The sequence below is a fragment of the Sebastes umbrosus genome, chromosome 12 (assembly GCF_015220745.1).
Source record: "Sebastes umbrosus isolate fSebUmb1 chromosome 12, fSebUmb1.pri, whole genome shotgun sequence".
Taxonomy (NCBI): domain Eukaryota; kingdom Metazoa; phylum Chordata; class Actinopteri; order Perciformes; family Sebastidae; genus Sebastes; species Sebastes umbrosus.
Genome location: NC_051280.1, coordinates 14,378,540 through 14,397,386, shown reverse-complemented (window position 1 = coordinate 14,397,386; position 18,847 = coordinate 14,378,540). Strand labels below are relative to the sequence as shown.

The 18,847-nt window shown below is 37.8% G+C and overlaps 2 protein-coding genes and 1 pseudogene across 9 annotated transcripts in view; 2 read left to right on the top strand and 1 right to left on the bottom strand.

Annotated features, from left to right (window-relative positions):
- gjc2 (gap junction protein gamma 2) overlaps positions 1 to 9,778 on the bottom strand; it is a 36,254-nt gene extending 26,476 nt beyond the window's left edge. For 2 of the 6 annotated variants that reach the window (XM_037787633.1, XM_037787634.1), the window contains exons 1-3: positions 9,533 to 9,694; positions 9,335 to 9,440; positions 8,179 to 8,234 (exon numbers count right to left, since the gene is read on the bottom strand). The gene's annotated coding sequence lies outside the window, so the exon portion shown is untranslated. The other 4 variants (XR_005209148.1, XR_005209147.1, XR_005209149.1 and 1 more) reach the window with 4 other exon arrangements.
- Positions 2,904 to 7,248, top strand: LOC119498617 (annotated as a pseudogene).
- A 15-nt stretch (positions 9,779 to 9,793) lies between the features above and the next one.
- On the top strand, positions 9,794 to 18,828 carry LOC119498606 (coiled-coil domain-containing protein 13-like). Of its 3 annotated transcripts, none has more exons than XM_037787627.1 (14): positions 9,794 to 9,936; positions 10,445 to 10,629; positions 10,813 to 10,967; positions 11,050 to 11,192; positions 11,356 to 11,433; positions 11,545 to 11,658; positions 11,743 to 11,847; positions 11,978 to 12,142; positions 12,216 to 12,392; positions 12,960 to 13,169; positions 13,643 to 13,743; positions 13,984 to 14,046; positions 17,927 to 18,013; positions 18,164 to 18,828. In XM_037787627.1, exons 2-14 carry the CDS (start codon positions 10,448 to 10,450, stop codon positions 18,216 to 18,218), a joined length of 1,635 nt encoding a protein of 544 aa, XP_037643555.1. In that variant the 5' UTR covers positions 9,794 to 9,936; positions 10,445 to 10,447; the 3' UTR covers positions 18,219 to 18,828. The 3 variants fall into 3 exon arrangements, with proteins under 3 accessions (XP_037643555.1, XP_037643554.1, XP_037643556.1); XM_037787626.1 differs by having other exon boundaries at positions 11,542 to 11,658; XM_037787628.1 differs by having other exon boundaries at positions 9,795 to 9,936; positions 11,542 to 11,658; positions 17,927 to 18,039.
- The last annotated feature ends 19 nt before the right edge of the window (positions 18,829 to 18,847 follow it).

Genomic DNA, 18,847 nt, shown 5'->3' with positions numbered 1-18,847 from the left:
TAAATTTGTGTTATATTACTCTCAAAACATCTCATTGGTTGTGTTCCTACCGCACAACTAGGGGACATAATGCAGTGGATATTTAAAACACTAAAATGTTTTTAAAAGAATGAAAAGCTTGAATATATAGTAAATATTAATTAATTATATATAATAAAGTATGGATTTGATTTAACAACTCATACAAAGAGGCGTGCCCTTTAATTGTATTCATGTTTTAGAAACTTTTTATTACCTTTATTTATGTAGTTGGTATTATTTATGTAATTGTAGGTTGCTTATGAAAGAGGCCTTTTTGTTCATCATAAAATGGCTATAGGCCCCTAGCAGGGATAACCTGATGAATATGCTATAGCACTAAGGCTGCCACCAAATACACTGGTTTCAAATAAAGGTCAGTCCCCTTGACCATAAACTTAGAAGCACACACAGACATTCATATGCAAATATAAATATGTATGACTAAATTGATATTAGCCTACTGTAAAGATAATTGAGTGATTCATTTTGATATCACCTTAATTTTGCAGTCTATTTTGGCACTTTGGCATCTTTACAATAAGTTGAAAACTGAACAGTTGCCATCTCACCTCACTACTGATTAGCGAATTCACCACCAGGTGAAGATGTTGTCTTTATTTACAACATGACTGCATGGCTCTGGGCAATATGACTGAAGCAGTTTCCTTTAAAACAAATGTCACTGACATTTCCTTGTCTGTGCACAAGGCAAAGTGTAAAGTTAGAATTCAAATATTAGTTGATAATTTTCAATATTACTTCTCCAGGTCTGCAAACACATATGAAACATATGGGTTGGATCAGCAGAAAGCACAGTATGAGATATGACACTGCATAACACTATACAACATAACAGAATTAAATAAAAAGATGTGTGTATTCAATCACGTTGTTAGAAGGTTGTCTGGAAGATAAGTGATGGTTGTTTCCTTTATCCGTCTATTTTGATCTACGGTGCACATCAGGGCCTGGGGCATGATCAGTCGGACCTGATATTCCATAATTGCATAAAGGAAATGCACAGGCTCATTAGGGCTTCGAAGCTGTTTTTGATTTCCATTCTCAAGAAGGAACACAATGCAGAAGCTCTCACAAAAACGGGATAAGAAAAACAGCGAATCGTGCAATATGTATTATTGCATTATTAGCTCAGCAAATATTTCAATGTCAACAAAACGTTCTTAGTATACCACTTGTGTGGTTTATTTAACTATTTCCAAGAGGAATTAGAGGTTGTTAGATTTAAGAAAGAGCAGTTTCTTCATTAAAATGACATGCATGAGCAAGATACTCCAAATGCTCTTTTGATCATCCACTGTTATTTAGTTTGTGTTAACAAAAACAAATCAACATATACACAGACAGACTGATGCTACAATAATTTGTAGATATTTCTGGATATGCCCTTGATAGTATAATAATAAAAAATTATACAAACAATAATAGTAATAATAATAAAAATAATAATGAAAATAATTACTATTATTATTGTTATTATTGCTTATTATTCCTATTTGTATTGTTATTATGATTGTTATTATTACGATTAATAATAATAATAATAATAATAATAATGAGAATTGTTATTATTAGTAGTAGTAGTATTGCTATTATATTATCATTACAATGCATTATTATTACAATAATAATAAAAACCATCACTTACTAATAGGACTATATGCCAAATATTAGGGATGTTACGTGCTGTGTCGAGGCTTCGAAGCGTGTGTCGAGTAATCCAGGAAGTTCTCCGCGATGCGCGTATCGAGGCTTGTATCGTTTTAGACCAATGACGTCATTGATGACATCCGAAGCCTCGCTGCCCGGCCATACCACGTGACTGGTTCATGAAGTGGTTCAGATCTTCACTGGTTCAACCAATGCCACTTTCCAGAAGTGACACAGAACACTAATATTACCCCTCCTGCCATTATTATATTATATTACACTACACTACAATACAATTATTGACCAAAGGATTGGTTTACACACATAAGATGCATTACTCCCAAAAAATTACAGTTTATTATACATGTATCTTATATACTCATAATATACTTACTAAATAGACTTTTTATTATATATGATATATATATAAATTGATTACATGGTAATAGATTTTTTTTCATTGTTTATAGTTATTCCCAACAGCCTTTACTGGCGCAAAATACAGTATATCACAGATCTGTGGTCCGAGTAGACCACAACCAGCACTGCTCCCAGTAGAGCACTTACACTTACACACCAAAAAACGACAAACTGACAATAACCTGATATTTTCAGGTGGATTTTCATTTAATTCTCACTGTGCAATATCATTTTCCACTTGTGCAATTTTGTTAATAGTCTGTTTATTGTCAATACTGTATATACTGCTCCTATTTTTACACTTCCTATCTTTATACTTGGTTCATATTTTGTTACACTGTGTTTAGCTCTTTTTTTACTGTGTTAGCTGATGCATCTTGTTTTTTGCACTATCCCCTTTGCTGCTGTACACTGCAAATGTCCCCACTGCTGGACTAATAAAGGAATATCTTATCTTATCTTATCACATGGTTAAGATCATATCTGCCTGTTTTACACTCTTTGACCACCAGGTGGTTTTGTGAGCACATGAAGCCTCGAGCAATGAACCCTTTTCCGAACCAATTTGCTGGAAAGCTTCAAAGCTTCATGAGGCTTCATCTCGCCATCACTACCAAATATATTACTCATAGTAATTTAAAAGTGGGTCATAAACCTAAAAATGTGGACCATTCACTCGGATTATTATTAAAAGTATTGTAATCGGGTTTTTGGTTACAATCTTCTGGACCGGATGCAGCACGTTGCAGAAACGTGTAGCCACCATGGATGTATTAAAAGAGCCCCTATGAGATGAGCCCACTGTTACATCATGCCAGAGATCAACACGTGAAGCAAGAGGAATCACTTCCACCTACCTCCGCCTTCGTTTAAATACCGGTAAATCAGGAGAGAACATACAAAAGCGTAAACCAACGTGGTATTACTTAGAGACAGAGAACGGATGGGTTGTTTCACACTGTTAGTTTTTCTAGCTTCTCCGACAGTAAATGTAATGAGGATATGTGAAATGATGAGCTGACAGCGTGAAAGGCTGCAGACTACACTGTAGCCTATCGAGCCAGAAGTAAGATCTCACATTCGTTTCACTATCTTTGACTTTGCAAGGGGATTGTACAACTGATGCTGCGTTCATGACGCATCGGATTTACTACAACAATCGATCTCTGGCACTTTAAACCTGATCATATAATCAGGCGCTAATGATTACAGGGAACATTTTGTTAAATTGCCAGTTCTGTCGTGTTTAGCCAACATGAATAATGCATAGCCTTACACAGAAAATGTCACGGAGATGGAAGTTTACAATTTAACAGCCATTTCCATTACGCAACCTATCTTTACTATTTTTTTTCATACAACCTGAACATGACATGATAACCTGCTGACGTCAGACCTGCGTGGAGATGGGAGTTACATCACGTAGCCGGCTCACTACTTCCTCCATACAGTAGGTACTATCTGAGGCTCTAAAAAGACTCCAAAAAACCTCTCTGGATCATTTCTTTGTAGTCGATTCAAATAACGACACACTCCTTAAACAAGGTAAGACTCAGTTCAGCCTACTGTGGCTTAATGTGTAGGTTTTATCTGATGTTAAAGCTGTAGTCCTCGCTCTCCATGTTGTTTTTATTTAATTATCTGGGCTGTTTCTGTTGTGTTCTTTGATCAAAATACCACTTCAGAAGAGTATAACTTGGTCTACTTGGTATGTATGTGTCGTACAATATGCTAGTAGAGTTATTTAGGCCTATAAGAGGATGTGTCTCCCCCCTGCCCTTCATGTGTAACCTCTGAGCACTTCATGTGGTGTTAACATTACATCTGATCAGTGAGTTAAAAACCAGCTTGGGGGTATGAATTTAAACAGTATTGTAGTTTGTAGGCTAAACCTTAAAGCTTATCCACAACTGTAATTTAGGTTTACAGGGAAGTATTTAACATGGATGTAACAATGGATGGATCCACTCTATACTGAATGAGCTAATATGCTGTGTTTTGTGGGAATAACTTAAGAAGTTACACTAATACCTAACTTTCCTTTCCTTCTCTATTTTAGTCAAGATGTCTTCTTACGAGGAGAATGAGTCTAAGTTCATGCGAAAAGCAAAGGAGAATCCATTTGTCCCATTGGGTGAGTACATCTTGTACCCTAGGTTACATCATGAAAACGATTGAAACTAAGCTAACTTGTATGACATTAATAACTTTAAAAAAACAAACAATAATCTTGTCTGAACGTATGCTGTTAAAGGTACTATGTGGAATTTTCAGAAAATTATTCATGACACCGGTGGCCGTTAAGTGAACTGCAGTCAGTATCCTGTTATTCTAGCGCATGCTCACACTCCATAGGCACGAGCTGGCCTTCCTGGGCACTGGCCAAAACAGTGACTTGACATTATATTACAATCATATATCATATATCATATTTAGAAAAATCGTTACAAACTGTAATGTTCCTATATTTTGGTTAGAACATTAGCTCCATGATACTAACTAGTTCGCCGTTTGGAAATTACTTCATCAGCAAACGTTACAACGCAACCAATGCCAGATCCGTGCCATATGGCTAAGTTACAGCTAGCTGGCTAACCTTAGTTTAGCTTGGGTTAAGTTAGCTAGATGGCCGCCCCTACCTTGCATCGCTCTTGGCTAGTAGATGGCAATTGTTAGTATTGTTGTAGTTATACACCTTTGGTTTGTGTACCGTTAACATCATTTATTGTTGGCTAAAATCAACACTGTTTGACATAATACACAAGTTAGTATCATGGATCACATTAGCTGGTCATGTTGGCAAGCCAGCCAACTATAGCCATATTTTGCTAGCAATAACGTTAACAAGCATGCAAGCTATGGTTAGGCAGGTAGCTCAGCTAACGTTAGCTGATAAAGTAAATTTCAAATGGCAAGCTATTCAATTTACCTGCCAGATCAGCCCCGGAGTCTCGATGGATGACAGTAATTTGCTACGAGCTAGAGACTGTTGGCGCTGTAGGGGAATTGAAGTGAGGCAAGGCACTCGGGAGCGCGCATAAATGTCACATTCCGCAAATTACACCGACCTCGGTTGTGCATTCGTTAAGAAAATGATTGATTGACTTTCTTTCAATTTTCATGGTAAAATCGTCTCGAGTCCTTTACAGATCAGTCCACAGGCTGTTATAGGCAACTATAGGTCTCAGTTTTTAAGTTAAATTACAATCCATTCGGGCGCCTGGTTAGCTCAATTGGTAGAGCGGGTGCCCATGTAACAAGGCTTGGTCCTGACCGCGGCGGCCCGGGTTCGAATCCGGCCTGTGGCCCTTTCCGCATCCACTCTCTCTCTCCCCCCTTTCCAAGACTCTATCCACTGTCCTGTCAATAAAAAAAAAAATGAAAAAATGCCCCCAAAAATATAACTTTAAAAAAAAAAAAAAAAAGAAGTTACAATCCATTCACACATTGGCAATACAAACCGATTTATACATGTAAATAGTTTCACACAGTACCTTTAGGTATACCCTACTGTTAATTCATTTTTGTTGTAAAAGTTGTTACACTCACTTTGTTTTCATGAGTCATCTGTATAAATTGATCTGTCTTTTTGCTCCTTGCAGGAATGGCTGGATTCTTTGCCATTGTGGGGTACAGACTGATGAAAATGAAAAGTCGGGGAGACACAAAAATGTCAGTTCACCTGATCCACATGTAGCTGCCCAAGGCTTTGTGGTCGGCGCCATGACTGTTGGTATGTAGCCTGGATCATCATTTTCTGATTTGATCAGAATTGCATCGTTTCAGTTTGTGTAAAAACTGCTGTTTTTTTGTAGTGGGATGCTTTTTAAAATCCTGGTTATTACAAGTGGTTTGGGCTGTTTAAACTGTCATCATTAAAAACATATAGGTGTGGATTTCGGCTGGTTACATTACGACCATTTCTACTTGTCAATGATGAATAATTTTAAGTAGATGTAAGGGTCGTTGTGTAACTTATCCCTCTTTTTCTTTGTTTTTAGGGGTTCTGTATTCAATGTACAGAGACTACATTGTAAAACCCAGAGAAGAACAGAAAGCATTGGAAAAAAAGTGAACATGGACTCTTACACTGACATTTTATGTCCCTTAATATTACCTCATATTAAGGTGTGTAGAACATTTATATTTACAGATGTGTCATCATTTTTGTATGCACACGCCCTTTCAGCAGCTCACTCACCTCTACTGTAAATAGGTATAACTTATTGAGTACACTTCCTATCCTCTAAGTAATATACCAGAGGGTCAAGCTGTCACTTTTGTATTGAGAAGGAGGTGTATTGATCTCAATCTTTTAACACTGATTACGCTCCGTGTGTTTGCTGCTGTAAACCCAGCTGGTTTTATATATGTGTGGACAGGTGACATGACCAATTTTTGTTGCCTCCTATTTGAATGGTGTGTGAGTGAAATAGCAAAAACTAGAACATGTAGCAAATCATTTGAAAACAGTTTGACTAGGCTAAGCCTAGATTTAAACAAGCTTTTTTTTCTTCTTGTGTTTAATTTATTGCCTCATACCAGATATATTATTTTATGTATTAATGTAGGGATTTTTGCCAAATGGAAAATGCTAACACCCTAGCCCACTTAAAAACAGGCATCCAGTGCATTAGGGATATGTTATGGAAGGCTTTGGTCTACAAGCAAGGCCTGTACCTTCACATTATTTTAACAACAAGGACACAAATGGTTTGTGACTCACCACAGTATCAGATTATCACACAAAACAAATATATAAAGTGATCACATGGAAATTAGAAAGGGAGCAAAAACCATGAGACAAAACCATAAAGGTGTCTTGTACAGATAAAATGTGTGATTTACAAAGGCTAAGTCTTTTTCCATATTTATATCATTACTTTGTGATACACAGGGGTCCAATATTTAATTACAGAAGCTCCACAAGTCTTCATGAGACATATGTGGTAAACTAACTGAGGTACACCTACAGACCGTGCAGTAACCTATAAAATATCATCATATAGCCTACCTTTTGATATGCTTCAATACATGCCTTGTTAAGTTATTCACAAAGTTGAGGTTTGAATGTTGTGTGCAAATACAGAACATGTTAATTTTTTGTAAATTTCTTAATTTTTTTTCTGGAAATAAAAATGACCTTGAAATTGAATGAATACCTGGAATTCTGTTGTGTATGTTTAAACTTCTCCAAATTGCACTGTTTTGACTGTTGTAGCTTGCTCGTAACAAATGCCAAAGTTGCAAAGCCAGTTTATTATGTACACCTAGCTAAAACTACTACAGTCTAACAATAGTTAACAGTTAGTCTGTGTAGGAGACATTTCTCAGTATAACACAATACAATTCAACGGCACCACAAACAACAGCCTCTAAAATAAATTTAACAGTCTCTAAAACAGTTGCAACAAAAGGTGACCATTAAAACATTCATTGATTCAGGTAGGGTTTCTTGAAGACAAGACATTAGTTTTAGTTAGGTATACCTAACATACTGTCCTTTTAAGTGTACAGTTAATTACAAACTATTCTCTTGTATGGTATGGTAGGTGAAACTTTCTTTCTTGAAACTCATGGTAATTGGAAACTTTAGTGTTCAATTTATTGTGTCCAACAAATCATACCTATAAAAGCATTACACAATTTTGAACATTACCCTACCTCTCCCATCACATAAAACTGCTTTGCTTTCCCTCACCGATACCTTAATGTTTCATACAATGCTTTCCTGCGTAGTGTCCCCACCCTAAGATCCAATTTCAACAGGAAATGCATTACATCAAGGCGGCGAGATGCTCTAAAATGCTGTATCATCGTGACTTTGGACCTCCTGTGAGTGCTATGATGCCAACTGCCATGAGCCAGGTTACACTGTGTAGGCGTACCACCACCCTACCACATAGAAATGCAAGTGGAGAGCACGGATGTCACGTACCTGTTTAGTTTAGTGTCGCAATAACACTTGAGGAGGGTGTGTGTAAGTATGACTATTAGATGACTATCAGCTTTCATCACCCATACAACCCACAATCATACCAAATCAGCATCCTTAAGGTTGTTCCTTACCTCCAAACCTGGGGCGAGGGATGCATGAGGTACTTGAAAATCTTCTATGGGATTCACTATCAAATGGGAAATAATATTTCACTTTTGTGTTTCTAGAGTTATTATTATTATAATCACAACACATATGAATGGGTATTTTAAACATGGATTGGATGTACCTACAGCCAGTATCTTCCAACCTGACAAAACACAATGATTGTACAATTGTGTATTTGGCATGACATGACAGACTTATTTTGTTGGTTTTTTTTGCCTAAAATGGTTCTTTTGATAGTAAAGGTTGCTGACCCCTGGACTAGAGGGTTCTTAATGAATCTTTCTGGTACCGCAAAACATTTGAGCATTGTGATGAAGGTAACACAGCTTATAATCTAAGTATATAGTATATAAGTCTAATGCAGTGAGGGCCAAAGAGCAGATGTACTACGGAGTATTAGGGCCACATTGAGGAAAAAAAGCGGAGATTTCCAGAATAAAGTCATAATATTACGAGAAAAAAAAAAGTCGTAATATTACGAGAATAAAGTCATAACTTAACAAGAAAAAAAGTCGCAATATTATGAGAATAAAGTCATAACTTTACGAGAACAAAAGTCATAATATTACAGGAATAAAGTCATAACTTTACAAGAAAAAAAGTCGTATCTTACGAGAATAAAGTCATAACTTTACAAGAAAAAAAGTCGTGATATTACGAGAATAAAGTCATAACTTTACGAGAACAAAAGTCATAATATTATGAAAATAAAGTCATAATATTGCGAGCAAAAAAAAGTCATAATATAACGAGAATAAAGTCATAACTTTATGAGAAAAAAAGAAAATAACATGTAAAATTACTACTTTATAATATTATGACTTTATTATCATAATATTACAACTTTTTTCTTGTAAACTTATGACTTTATTTTCATAATATTATGACTTTATTCTCGAAATCTCAGATTTCTTTATTTTTCCTCAATGTGGCCCTAATACTCCGTCGTACCGTCATACCATAGACCTAAAACAATGATAAATTAAAATTAAAATGTAAAGAAAAAACAGTTATTCATTTCCATTTTTATAAATCCACAGGGAGCCACTGGAGAGGGGCTAAAGAGACACATGTAGCTCCAGAGCCACAGGTCACAGACCCCTGCTTTAGTCTATTTACCTTTGGCAGTCTGACACAAGGTGCTTTGAGGAGTATGTCGCCCTCATGTGGTCATGTAGGGCATTGCCTTAAGGTGGCCTGCTTCAAACGTCCTTAGTTGAGATTTCTGGGGCAAAAAAAAGTTTTATTTCATCTTTTGAACTGTAACGTATGATGTCAAGATCACTCAAAACAACCAATACAGCAAAACGAACGTACCAGCACATTATGAAAACTTTCCTCCTCGTTTCCCGCCTCAATTTTTCTCTAAAACTATTGGCAAAATTAAAAAAACAAACAAAAAAAACCCCTAAAAGACAGCACACTCACAGTTCTTCAATTGAAATTACTGACTTCTGAAAAATTGACAAATTGACAAATATTTACCGCTAACTGATGTTACAGACCTGTGAACTAATTAAGCAGCATGTCCTCTTGTTCCCACGGCTACCATTATTGCTCTCGCGAGATCTTGTTCCAAGTCTCTGGAGTGCCGTTGCTAGGGATACAGCAGCGTCGCAACCAGTGAGGAAGCTGTCTCTCCTCCTGGCTACTTTAGAACATAATGCAGTGCAAAACAGCCTCTAACTCGTTTACAAAGCCGGTATTTGGATAAATGACTGGTGAGCTATTTTCTCTTTATACTACCTTAACGTAAGCTATATGTTAGGCTAGTTAGTTAGGAGTTGGAAGACTAGCAAATGTGTTTTGCTAACAAGACAAGTAGTCCATGGATGTATGGGAGTAGTCAGTCATCAATAATAACCCTATGTCTGACAGTCATGGATTTATATGAAGAGAATGGTCTCTTGTTTAGCTGCTATTTTCACAAAGATGAGCCCACATTTTGGGCATTTATTTAAACAAGTATTTTAACTTGGTCTGCTAGAAAAAAATATATAAGTAACAATGGAGCTAAGATTGCCAAGCTGGTAAAGGTACTTGTTTTCATTCAGTTAAAACAAACAAGTGCCAAAAACTGTAACCTATCCCTTCACTGCAGCCTTCAAATCCAGGGAAATGTAATCCAAGTATCCATGATACTAATATAACCTAATTCCCAAACAACTTTTAGTCACAATATTGATTTTCCACCTTTTATTAAGTTGATTGTTTTCTCCTAAATCATAGATCATGGAGCATGATGATGAACTGAATGATTTGAGGCTTCAGTTCCAAGCGCTACAAAAACAGCAGGAGAGAAGAAAATTGGAGAGGAAAAAGGAGAAAGAACCAGATAAGCCTAATTTCAGCGCTACCCAGGATGATTTGGATCTATCTAAGCAAGGTATTCAGACAGACGATCTGCAACTGAGGTGAGTCTAAAGGCTAAAATAAATGTGTTCTTCAGTGCCAGCTTAAACTGTTTGATAGGCCTACTTTATCAATTAAACAAAACATATAAATAAGCACACATTAGGACTTCTTCATTAGAAATGATCACCTATGAATCTATGTGAAGAATCACTCATCAATCAGTGTTCCTTTTAATTACCTAGACTGCTACAGAATGAGAATCAAAACCAAAATTTGCTGGACCAACTGAGGGAGCTTAAGGATGAAAATGGTCGACTCTTCAAACTTCTGAGTGAGAAGGATTTTGAAATTAAACACCTGAAGAAGAAAAGAGAAGAAGAACGACTGGTTTTTGCAGGTATAATATCTACAGCTTTGCACCACAGTAACATTATAGATACATCACAGCTTCCTCTTGATTTATCTACTCATCCATTTAGGCACATCAGGCCTGGCAGGGGATATCGCAGCTACCAAGATCATTGAGCTGTCCAAGAAGAATAGAGAGATAATTGCTGAAATTGAGCGAGAAAAGATTAAATCCAAGCAAAACAGCAACAGAGTCAAAGAGCTTGAGAAAGAGGTAACATTTAATTTTATTTGTGGATGGATGTTCTGCATTTCAGCACACAGCTGTTCACAATTTGTTTTATTAAACAAAGATTTGTTGTTTATAATGCTATTTGTAAACTGATATAGAGGGAATAAATGAATGAAAAAGTGTAATGTTATGCTCCTTTTTATAGCTGCAGGTGGCTTTGGTGCACTCTCCATCTGGGCAAAAGATTGATACAAAGTCACAGAGGTCATATGAAGACTGTGAGGTAATTATTAATGTGAAAATTCACATTCACCAAAATTATATATGTTTTATGTCTTCCTAGTTTTAATGATGGCAACTCAATGAATCATGTATCATCTGTTCACAAAAGCAGGAAAATCCAGCGGTGAAATCTCTGCAGGATAAATTAGCTGCTGCCCAGCTGAAAGCGACTGAGTATCGCAACCAGGTTCAATCTGTCAAACAGGAGCTGAAAGTAGCTCAGAAGGTAGTTTATTTAAGTCTAATTGTTTAAGAAGAATACAACATGTATATGATTGATCAACAGTGACTTCTGCTACTGTCATTGTAGGTTTTGATCAGTGAGATTGGAGAGGAGGTCAACTTTCAGCAGTTACTGAGCTCCCCCGGGAGTTTTAGAGGTCGCTCTCAGCACATATTGGCTCTTCAGACAAGGGTAAGCTCAACATGAACGTGCTTCTCAAATAAAGTTGTTCAAAGAGTTAATAAAGTGTTTTGCAAAGTCACTAATATAAGGTAGCAGGCGTATAAAACAAATAACTGAATTCAACTTTATTGTGCAACAGGTGCGGGACCTGGAGCAGCAGCTGAGCCAGTCGACTCAACGAAGAAGTGTCCTGAGTGTAGAGGAAGAGTTTCTGGGCATGGGGGTCCTTCAGAAAACCCCTCCTCAGGACAAGAACCTCAGCTACATCCGCGCCATGGAGAAGGAGAAGAGGGAGGCATTTGAGGTGTGTATACAATGATTGTAAATCAATTGAATTATGTGAATTTGCTGATGATGTCCTGCTTTCCTTCCAAAAGAGGATCTCAGCGGACTACGAGGCCCTCCTTAAAGACCACGAGGACGTGAAGAAAAAGCTGGAAGCGTCTAAAGCCAGGAACAAATCTCTGTCTACCGAAATGAAATCTGTGAAGGCCCAGATCTCCACCCTCATGGAGAAGGGTAAACATGATGATGAGCTGGTGGCTGCTCTGCTGGTGAGGCGTTAGATAAGAGGAAAATATCTAGTTATATTTATATACATGGTGTATCTTCTGCATCTCAATTTTACAAAGACGTATAGAGCATGCTTGACAACATTTTCAATTATTATGTGAAAGTTTTATACTCCCTGTGGATCCAGACATATTTAGGTTGACCACTGTACAATATGTATTTTTTTTCTGAAGGTTTTGACAGCTTTTTATGAGCCTAAATGAATTGAATTTTGTCAACCACAGACAAGCATTCAAAATGCTTACACTGGAGTTATGTAACAGGAATATTTTTAATATTGTAGCTCTGTTAGTGAGTTAAATATGGTTGAATGCGTAACATGATTAAAGCCCATCTGACTAATTTGTGGTTCAGCAGCGAATGCTCCATGAAAGGCATGAAATGTTTTATACATTTAATGATTTATTAACTACACAATTCAGTTCTTATTACACAGGCCAAATAACAAGAAATAATCAGGGATTTCACATAACATTAAGCTACAGACTGCAGAAAGAAGGATCTTCTGTGTGCTTTACTACATTGTTCGCCTCTTCTACATCCGGCAGAAGCAGCAGACTCAGATGCAGGAGGTGCTGAAACGGCTCGGCCAGCAGCAGAACGTACAGAGCAGGGAGGCCCAGCGGAGCCCGAAACAACAGCTGGTCAGCGAGCCTCCAGAGCACAACACTCTCACCCAGAAGCTGAAGCTGATAGTTGCTGAGAGAGAGGCCAGGATCAAAGAACTAGAAGGGGAGATCCAGCAGCTCTCTGTCAAGGTAAAGAAGGCAAAATCATGGGAATGACACAAAAACTCATCCATCAATCCATTATCTGTAAACACTTATCCTATTCAGAGTCGCAGGGGGGCTGGAGCTGATGACAGCCTACATTGGGCGAAGGCGTGGTACACCCCGGACAGGTCGCCTATCTATCTATCACAGGGCTGACACACAGAGACAAATTCGCGCTCACATTCACACCTACGGGCAATTTATAGTCAACAATTAACCTAACCTGCATGTCTTTGGACTGTGGGAGGAAACCGGAGAACCTGGAGAAAACCCACGCTAACACGGGGAGAACATACAAACTCCATACAGAAGACCAAGTCGGGTTTGAAGGCGACAGTGCTAACCACTGCACCACCGTGCAGCCCACATAAACTCATATCAGCAAAAATAATGTTGTGTTTGATTTCATATAACAAAAAGCAAAAAAGTTATTTGTCCATTAAATGTGTGTGTTGCAGGATGAGGCTGAGGAGAGACAGTCCAGCCTCAAGACAACTATTTGCAGTTCAGGATTTCCCCCTGAAGAGGGAGACATCAACAAGAGAATAACATCTTCAGGGTATGTCAGCTAATGTATGAATACATTTAACATTACTTTAATGCAGGTAGTCACTGACTGATTTTGTATTTACATCTTGTTCTCCTCTGCTAACTGTTACAGTTAGACTGAGAAATCTTGTTTGGCAAAATAAGGGTTCATAATTCACTACTTTCTGTAATCAGATTATTGATTTTGTTAGATGCCTCACAGCTTTGCCGCAGAGTGATTTCTGTTAATATGACTGTCAACTCTTTCCAGTTCGGTTTCTAGATTTGGTCATAAACTGGTGCTGCCTGCTGTCAGAAGTAGTATAGAATACAAGTAAGTGAACATGAAGCTACTCTATTTATACATTTCCTGATGCATTGTGTTACACATCAGTTTAAGTATCACTGAAATTAATTAACAAGGAAAAGGGGCCAAGTTCAGCGGATATGAGCGCACTGATGGTTAACATCCTACAGACAAAGTAATAATCTACACTCTAGACATCCCCTTCACAAAAGGAAGTTTATTCAAGTGTGCTATTAGTATACTTCTTTTGAACTTAAAATAAGAGAATATACTTTCAGTTGACTTTTTATGTACTTAACAAAAGTATACTTAAGTATACGTGGCTCATACTGACAAGTATACTTAAAAGCCTAAGTATACTTGGCTTATACTGACAAGTATACATAAAGGTCTAAGTATACTTGGCTTATACTGACATGTATACAGAAAAGTCTAAGTATACTTGGCTTATACTGACAAGTATACGGAAAAGTCTAAGTATATTTGGCTTATACTGACAAGTATACTTAAAAGCCTAAGTATACTTGGCTTATACTGACAAGTATACATAAAGGTCTAAGTATACTTGGCTTATACTGACATGTATACAGAAAAGTCTAAGTATACTTGGCTTATACTGACAAGTATACGGAAAAGTCTAAGTATATTTGGCTTATACTGACAAGTATACATAAAGGTCTAAGTATACTTGGCTTATACTGACAAGTATACAGAAAAGTCTAAGTATACTTGGCTTATACTGTAGGCCTACTTACTTAATCTTTTGATCAAGATAAACTTAGGAAAAGTATAATTAAGTATTTCTGCCTTATAGGCCAACAGAAAAGAATACTTGGCTTGTAGTTGTGCTTACTTTTTGATAGAGTAGCCTATTAAAGTGTGTGAGAGTTTGTAAAAGTATGTTTTGATATGAATTTACTTCAATTCATCAGGTTAATGGATTATCCGTTCACCGTGGAGGCATGCGAGAACAACACATTTTTTTTTTTTTTTTTTTTATCTCATCACAAATCAAGTCAATAGCAAAAGGAGCAAGTCTCTTTATGTAAAGCATAAATCATTGGCTAAGTACTATCAGTTAAAGTTTACAAAGCATACTTTCATGAACTAAAAAGAAGAGATGCTCACAAGCCACTTTTTTCAAGTTCAAGTCAATTCTTTTGTTTTTCTACTGACAACGGTATATTGTTTGTTTGTTGTACGTGTTTGTTGAAATGCACATCACCTCTTCATCTGGAGCTTTAAAACACTTGCTATTGATTCTAACAAAACATCACAACAAAACATGTTGCTTTGTGCCAGCAGCACGCGTTGCCATAAATGGTCTTCAAAAGCAAGACATTTCTTCAGTCTGTTACCTCTCTCACTGAGGTAGCAGAATGAACAAATCAAACGGCACAGCGTTATCATGTTGTTGCTGTCTCTTGTCCTCATCAAACTTGGTGATGTAGGACTGTTTTTGTGTGAAAATGATCTGTCTATCTTAAAGACTGATGCTATGCTAATATAATAAAACGTCAGTAATGTCAGCTGCTCGAGAAAGACTGCCACAACAAAAGCACAACAGCATGCAACCTATAGTTCCAGAGGTGGCAGTATCCATGCGCTGAGAGTTTGTTTGTTCCCAGGTCCGTTAAATGATTCACACGAGGAGCATTAAACCTTTGAGATGCTATCTTTCGTGTGGCATTTATTTTCATTTGGCAATGTTGATGTTTTTGTTTATCACAGGTATCAAAATTACCTTGTCTAATATGGTGTGAGGGAATGCTGCATCGCTAAAATATTATATTCATTTGTAGTAAATTGTACTGTGCAAGCTCTTTTCAAGGCCATGCATGCACACGTTTTGCTTTCTGAGTATTGCAGGGTTTCCACTAGACCTTGGATTTATTTGTATTAATTCATTCAGTCAAAATCATGACTCAGAGGTGCACTGAAACCAAGAGTTTTACAGTTTCTTTGACAGCCTTCTGTCAGATTAACAGGGAGTGGGACACAATTGCGAACCAGGGGAATCTTAAAGTTAAAAGAAAGGTGGGCTCAGATAATAAAGTAAAACACCACTGTTTAGCAGCTGACTAGAGGATAAACTCTCGAGTGAAGTTGACTAAAGAAAAAGACACTGGTAGCAATGCCAGGTCAGAACTGAGAAGCCAGGCCACACTGACCTGTGCCCCACTCTAACAGACTGAGCTCAAAAAGCAAACAGAAAACAGTGAGCAAATCATGCAGCTAGGTTCACTTGGTAACTTCTGCCAATACATGCAGCTAGAGCGTGCAACAGAATGGAGCTCTCACAATAAGTCAGCATCTGAACACTTGAAACCAGGGGTAGATTTAGGCTTCACACACCTGATCCTCATCAGGGACAATTAGGCTCCACAGTTGCCCCTCTTCAGAGATGATTAACCCCACCAGCCCCTCACACCCTCAGTATTAGAATATTTTACCATTTTGCTAAAATTCTAAACTAAGCGTTGCATGTAGCAGATATTAAAGGAACAGTGTGTAACATTTCAGGGAATGTATTATCAGAATTGGAGGTACCACTTCATTTAACAAGTCTGAAAATGTCATGATAATTAGGTGATATTTACCAAGTAACCTTTTGGAAATTTCTTTGGAATTACTGCCAAATTACCCCAATATTTACCTAAAAAGTTATCAAAGAATTACTTTATTATAAACATTATTTAATAATTACATGCCGCTATTTCCCAATAGCTGGTAATTTATTCAATACATTTCCAGGAAAAGAATACAAAGTTAATTGATATGCTTTATTTCCATGTCTGTTGATAAATAGATAATAATTAGCAAATAACTTATTTGAAATTTCTTTAAAAAAAACTCCCTGAATCATGACATTAGCTACCAGGTTGCATTTGTGTAGACAATAAGTCACACAATGGTGAGATTTGTGCCTGATCAGAAGTGTCTTCTATTAGTTTTTGTTTTCCACCTCCGATGAAGAGCAGCGCACAGCCGCTTCTCAAGCCTAAGGGACCTATTTTGACGATAATGTTTGATACATTTTGAGGTAAATATTGGGATAATTTGGCAGTAATTCCAAAGAAATTTCAAATAGGTTACTTGCAAATTATCACCTAATTACCATGAAATTTGCCGACCTGTAGAATGAAGTTTTACCAAAATGGAATATAATATTCATAACTATGTTTTCATTTGTGTATAATCACCTGAAACTAAGTATCATGTTTTCGTTAGCTTAGAATGAGCCCTTCTTATCTACATAGGGAGCGGGTCCTCTTTACGGAGTCCGCCATGTTACACTGCCATGTAGCCCAAAATGGACAAACCAGACACTGGCTCTAGAGAGAGCCTTTCACGTTTTTACGTTACCTGAAGGCCACCGTAGTTCTCCGACGCGCCTGCGGTAACGTGAGCCACAGAGTGCAAAACCATGGTATCGCCAGCTGCCTTCTGACTTCCGTTGCTCCTAAAGTAGTGTTATTATGGTATGGATTGCCTCTGAGGGAGACTAACAGCGTTACCACAGTTTTGCACTCAGCGGCTCAAGTTACCGCAGTTTTGGAAAGGGAGGAGTGAGTTGCGGGGTACTCAGTTGGTTGCAATCTGCAACACTACTATATGCCGCCAAATCGAACACACTGTCCCTTTAAAGCAAAGTGACTTAATTTTCCCTTCACTATAATCACATTACATTACAGTACTAAATCTGAAAATTGATTATGTCATGAATTAATAATTAAAACGTTATATAGGCAATTACTTTATCAATGTTATTATTAAATAAGTAAGTAAGTAAATCCATCTATTCATTTGTCCATGTCCATCTGAAGTTCTCTTAGTCCATCTCTACAGTCAACATCAAGTAGAATAGCATGATTTTTAATAACTGATTTCTAACTGAATCTTGCAGAGAGAAAGAGATGAGCCAGAGGTTTTTGGAGGCGGATCAGAAGCAGCAGGAGGAGCAGCAGCTGGAGAGGGCAAAATTGAATCCAAAGTAAGGACTGTGCAAGTAGCAAACTGGTATGTCAAGGTCAGTGTGATGTGACAATACCAAGCATATTTTCAAATTATTTTTTTTTTTTTTCAATGCTCTGACTCAATTTCTCTGTCTGTCTCGATTCTGGCTATCACGACTGTCCCTCAGGAGCATTGTCCCAGCACCAAGGTGGCAGCAGGAGTCGCTGGGCAACAGGAACTGAATAGACAAATAGGCAGGCATTTGTAAACATCTTATCTTTAACTCTGACGTTACTGTTTGACTATCTCACTTGAAAACAAGCAAGATTTCAAGATTTACACCAGACGGCAGGAATTCTTAGCAATGGACACACTGCTCATTCTAACCATTATGTCTGGGCTGCACAGAGATGCTCATGCTCTTGTACGTTGCCTCCTGGCTGGTCATTTAGCTGCAGGAAATGGATGCGCTGAGAGCATCGCTGAAGAGCACCCTCCACTGTGACCTGCAGCTCCGCGGTGACGTGATGAGACAAGCCGAGCGTGTTTTCCTGGAGGCTCTGTGACAGCCCAGACTAGACACTAACCAGGGGAACTGGCTGGTCCCTGCTCAGCCTCACGTCCAGCTGAGCCCTACCTTCTCCTGTCACATGTGACAAACAGCAGCCTGCCGGAAACAGGCTCTCCTCTTCTGCCACACAAACATCATACAGGTCTTTTTTCTCCGTTTGAAGCCCTCAAAGACAGTTTGTGCTGGTTCCTTTGTGCGTTCGGCGACCTCAGTTTAACCGCTTGAGTGCCTGAAGGCATCAGACGAGTGTTCCTGCTGATTACAGAAAAGTTTGATGCTGATTTTGTCTGCTCGCTGTTT

Excerpts from the sequence above, each read along its gene's own strand:
- LOC119498606 (XM_037787626.1), top strand. The coding sequence starts at position 10,448 with ATGGAGCATGATGATGAACTGAATGATTTGAGGCTTCAGTTCCAAGCG. Across the intron at positions 12,143-12,215 it reads AGAAGAGGGAGGCATTTGAG|AGGATCTCAGCGGACTACGA; the intron begins GTGTGTATACAA and ends TCCTTCCAAAAG. Across the intron at positions 13,744-13,983 it reads AAGAGAATAACATCTTCAGG|TTCGGTTTCTAGATTTGGTC; the intron begins GTATGTCAGCTA and ends AACTCTTTCCAG.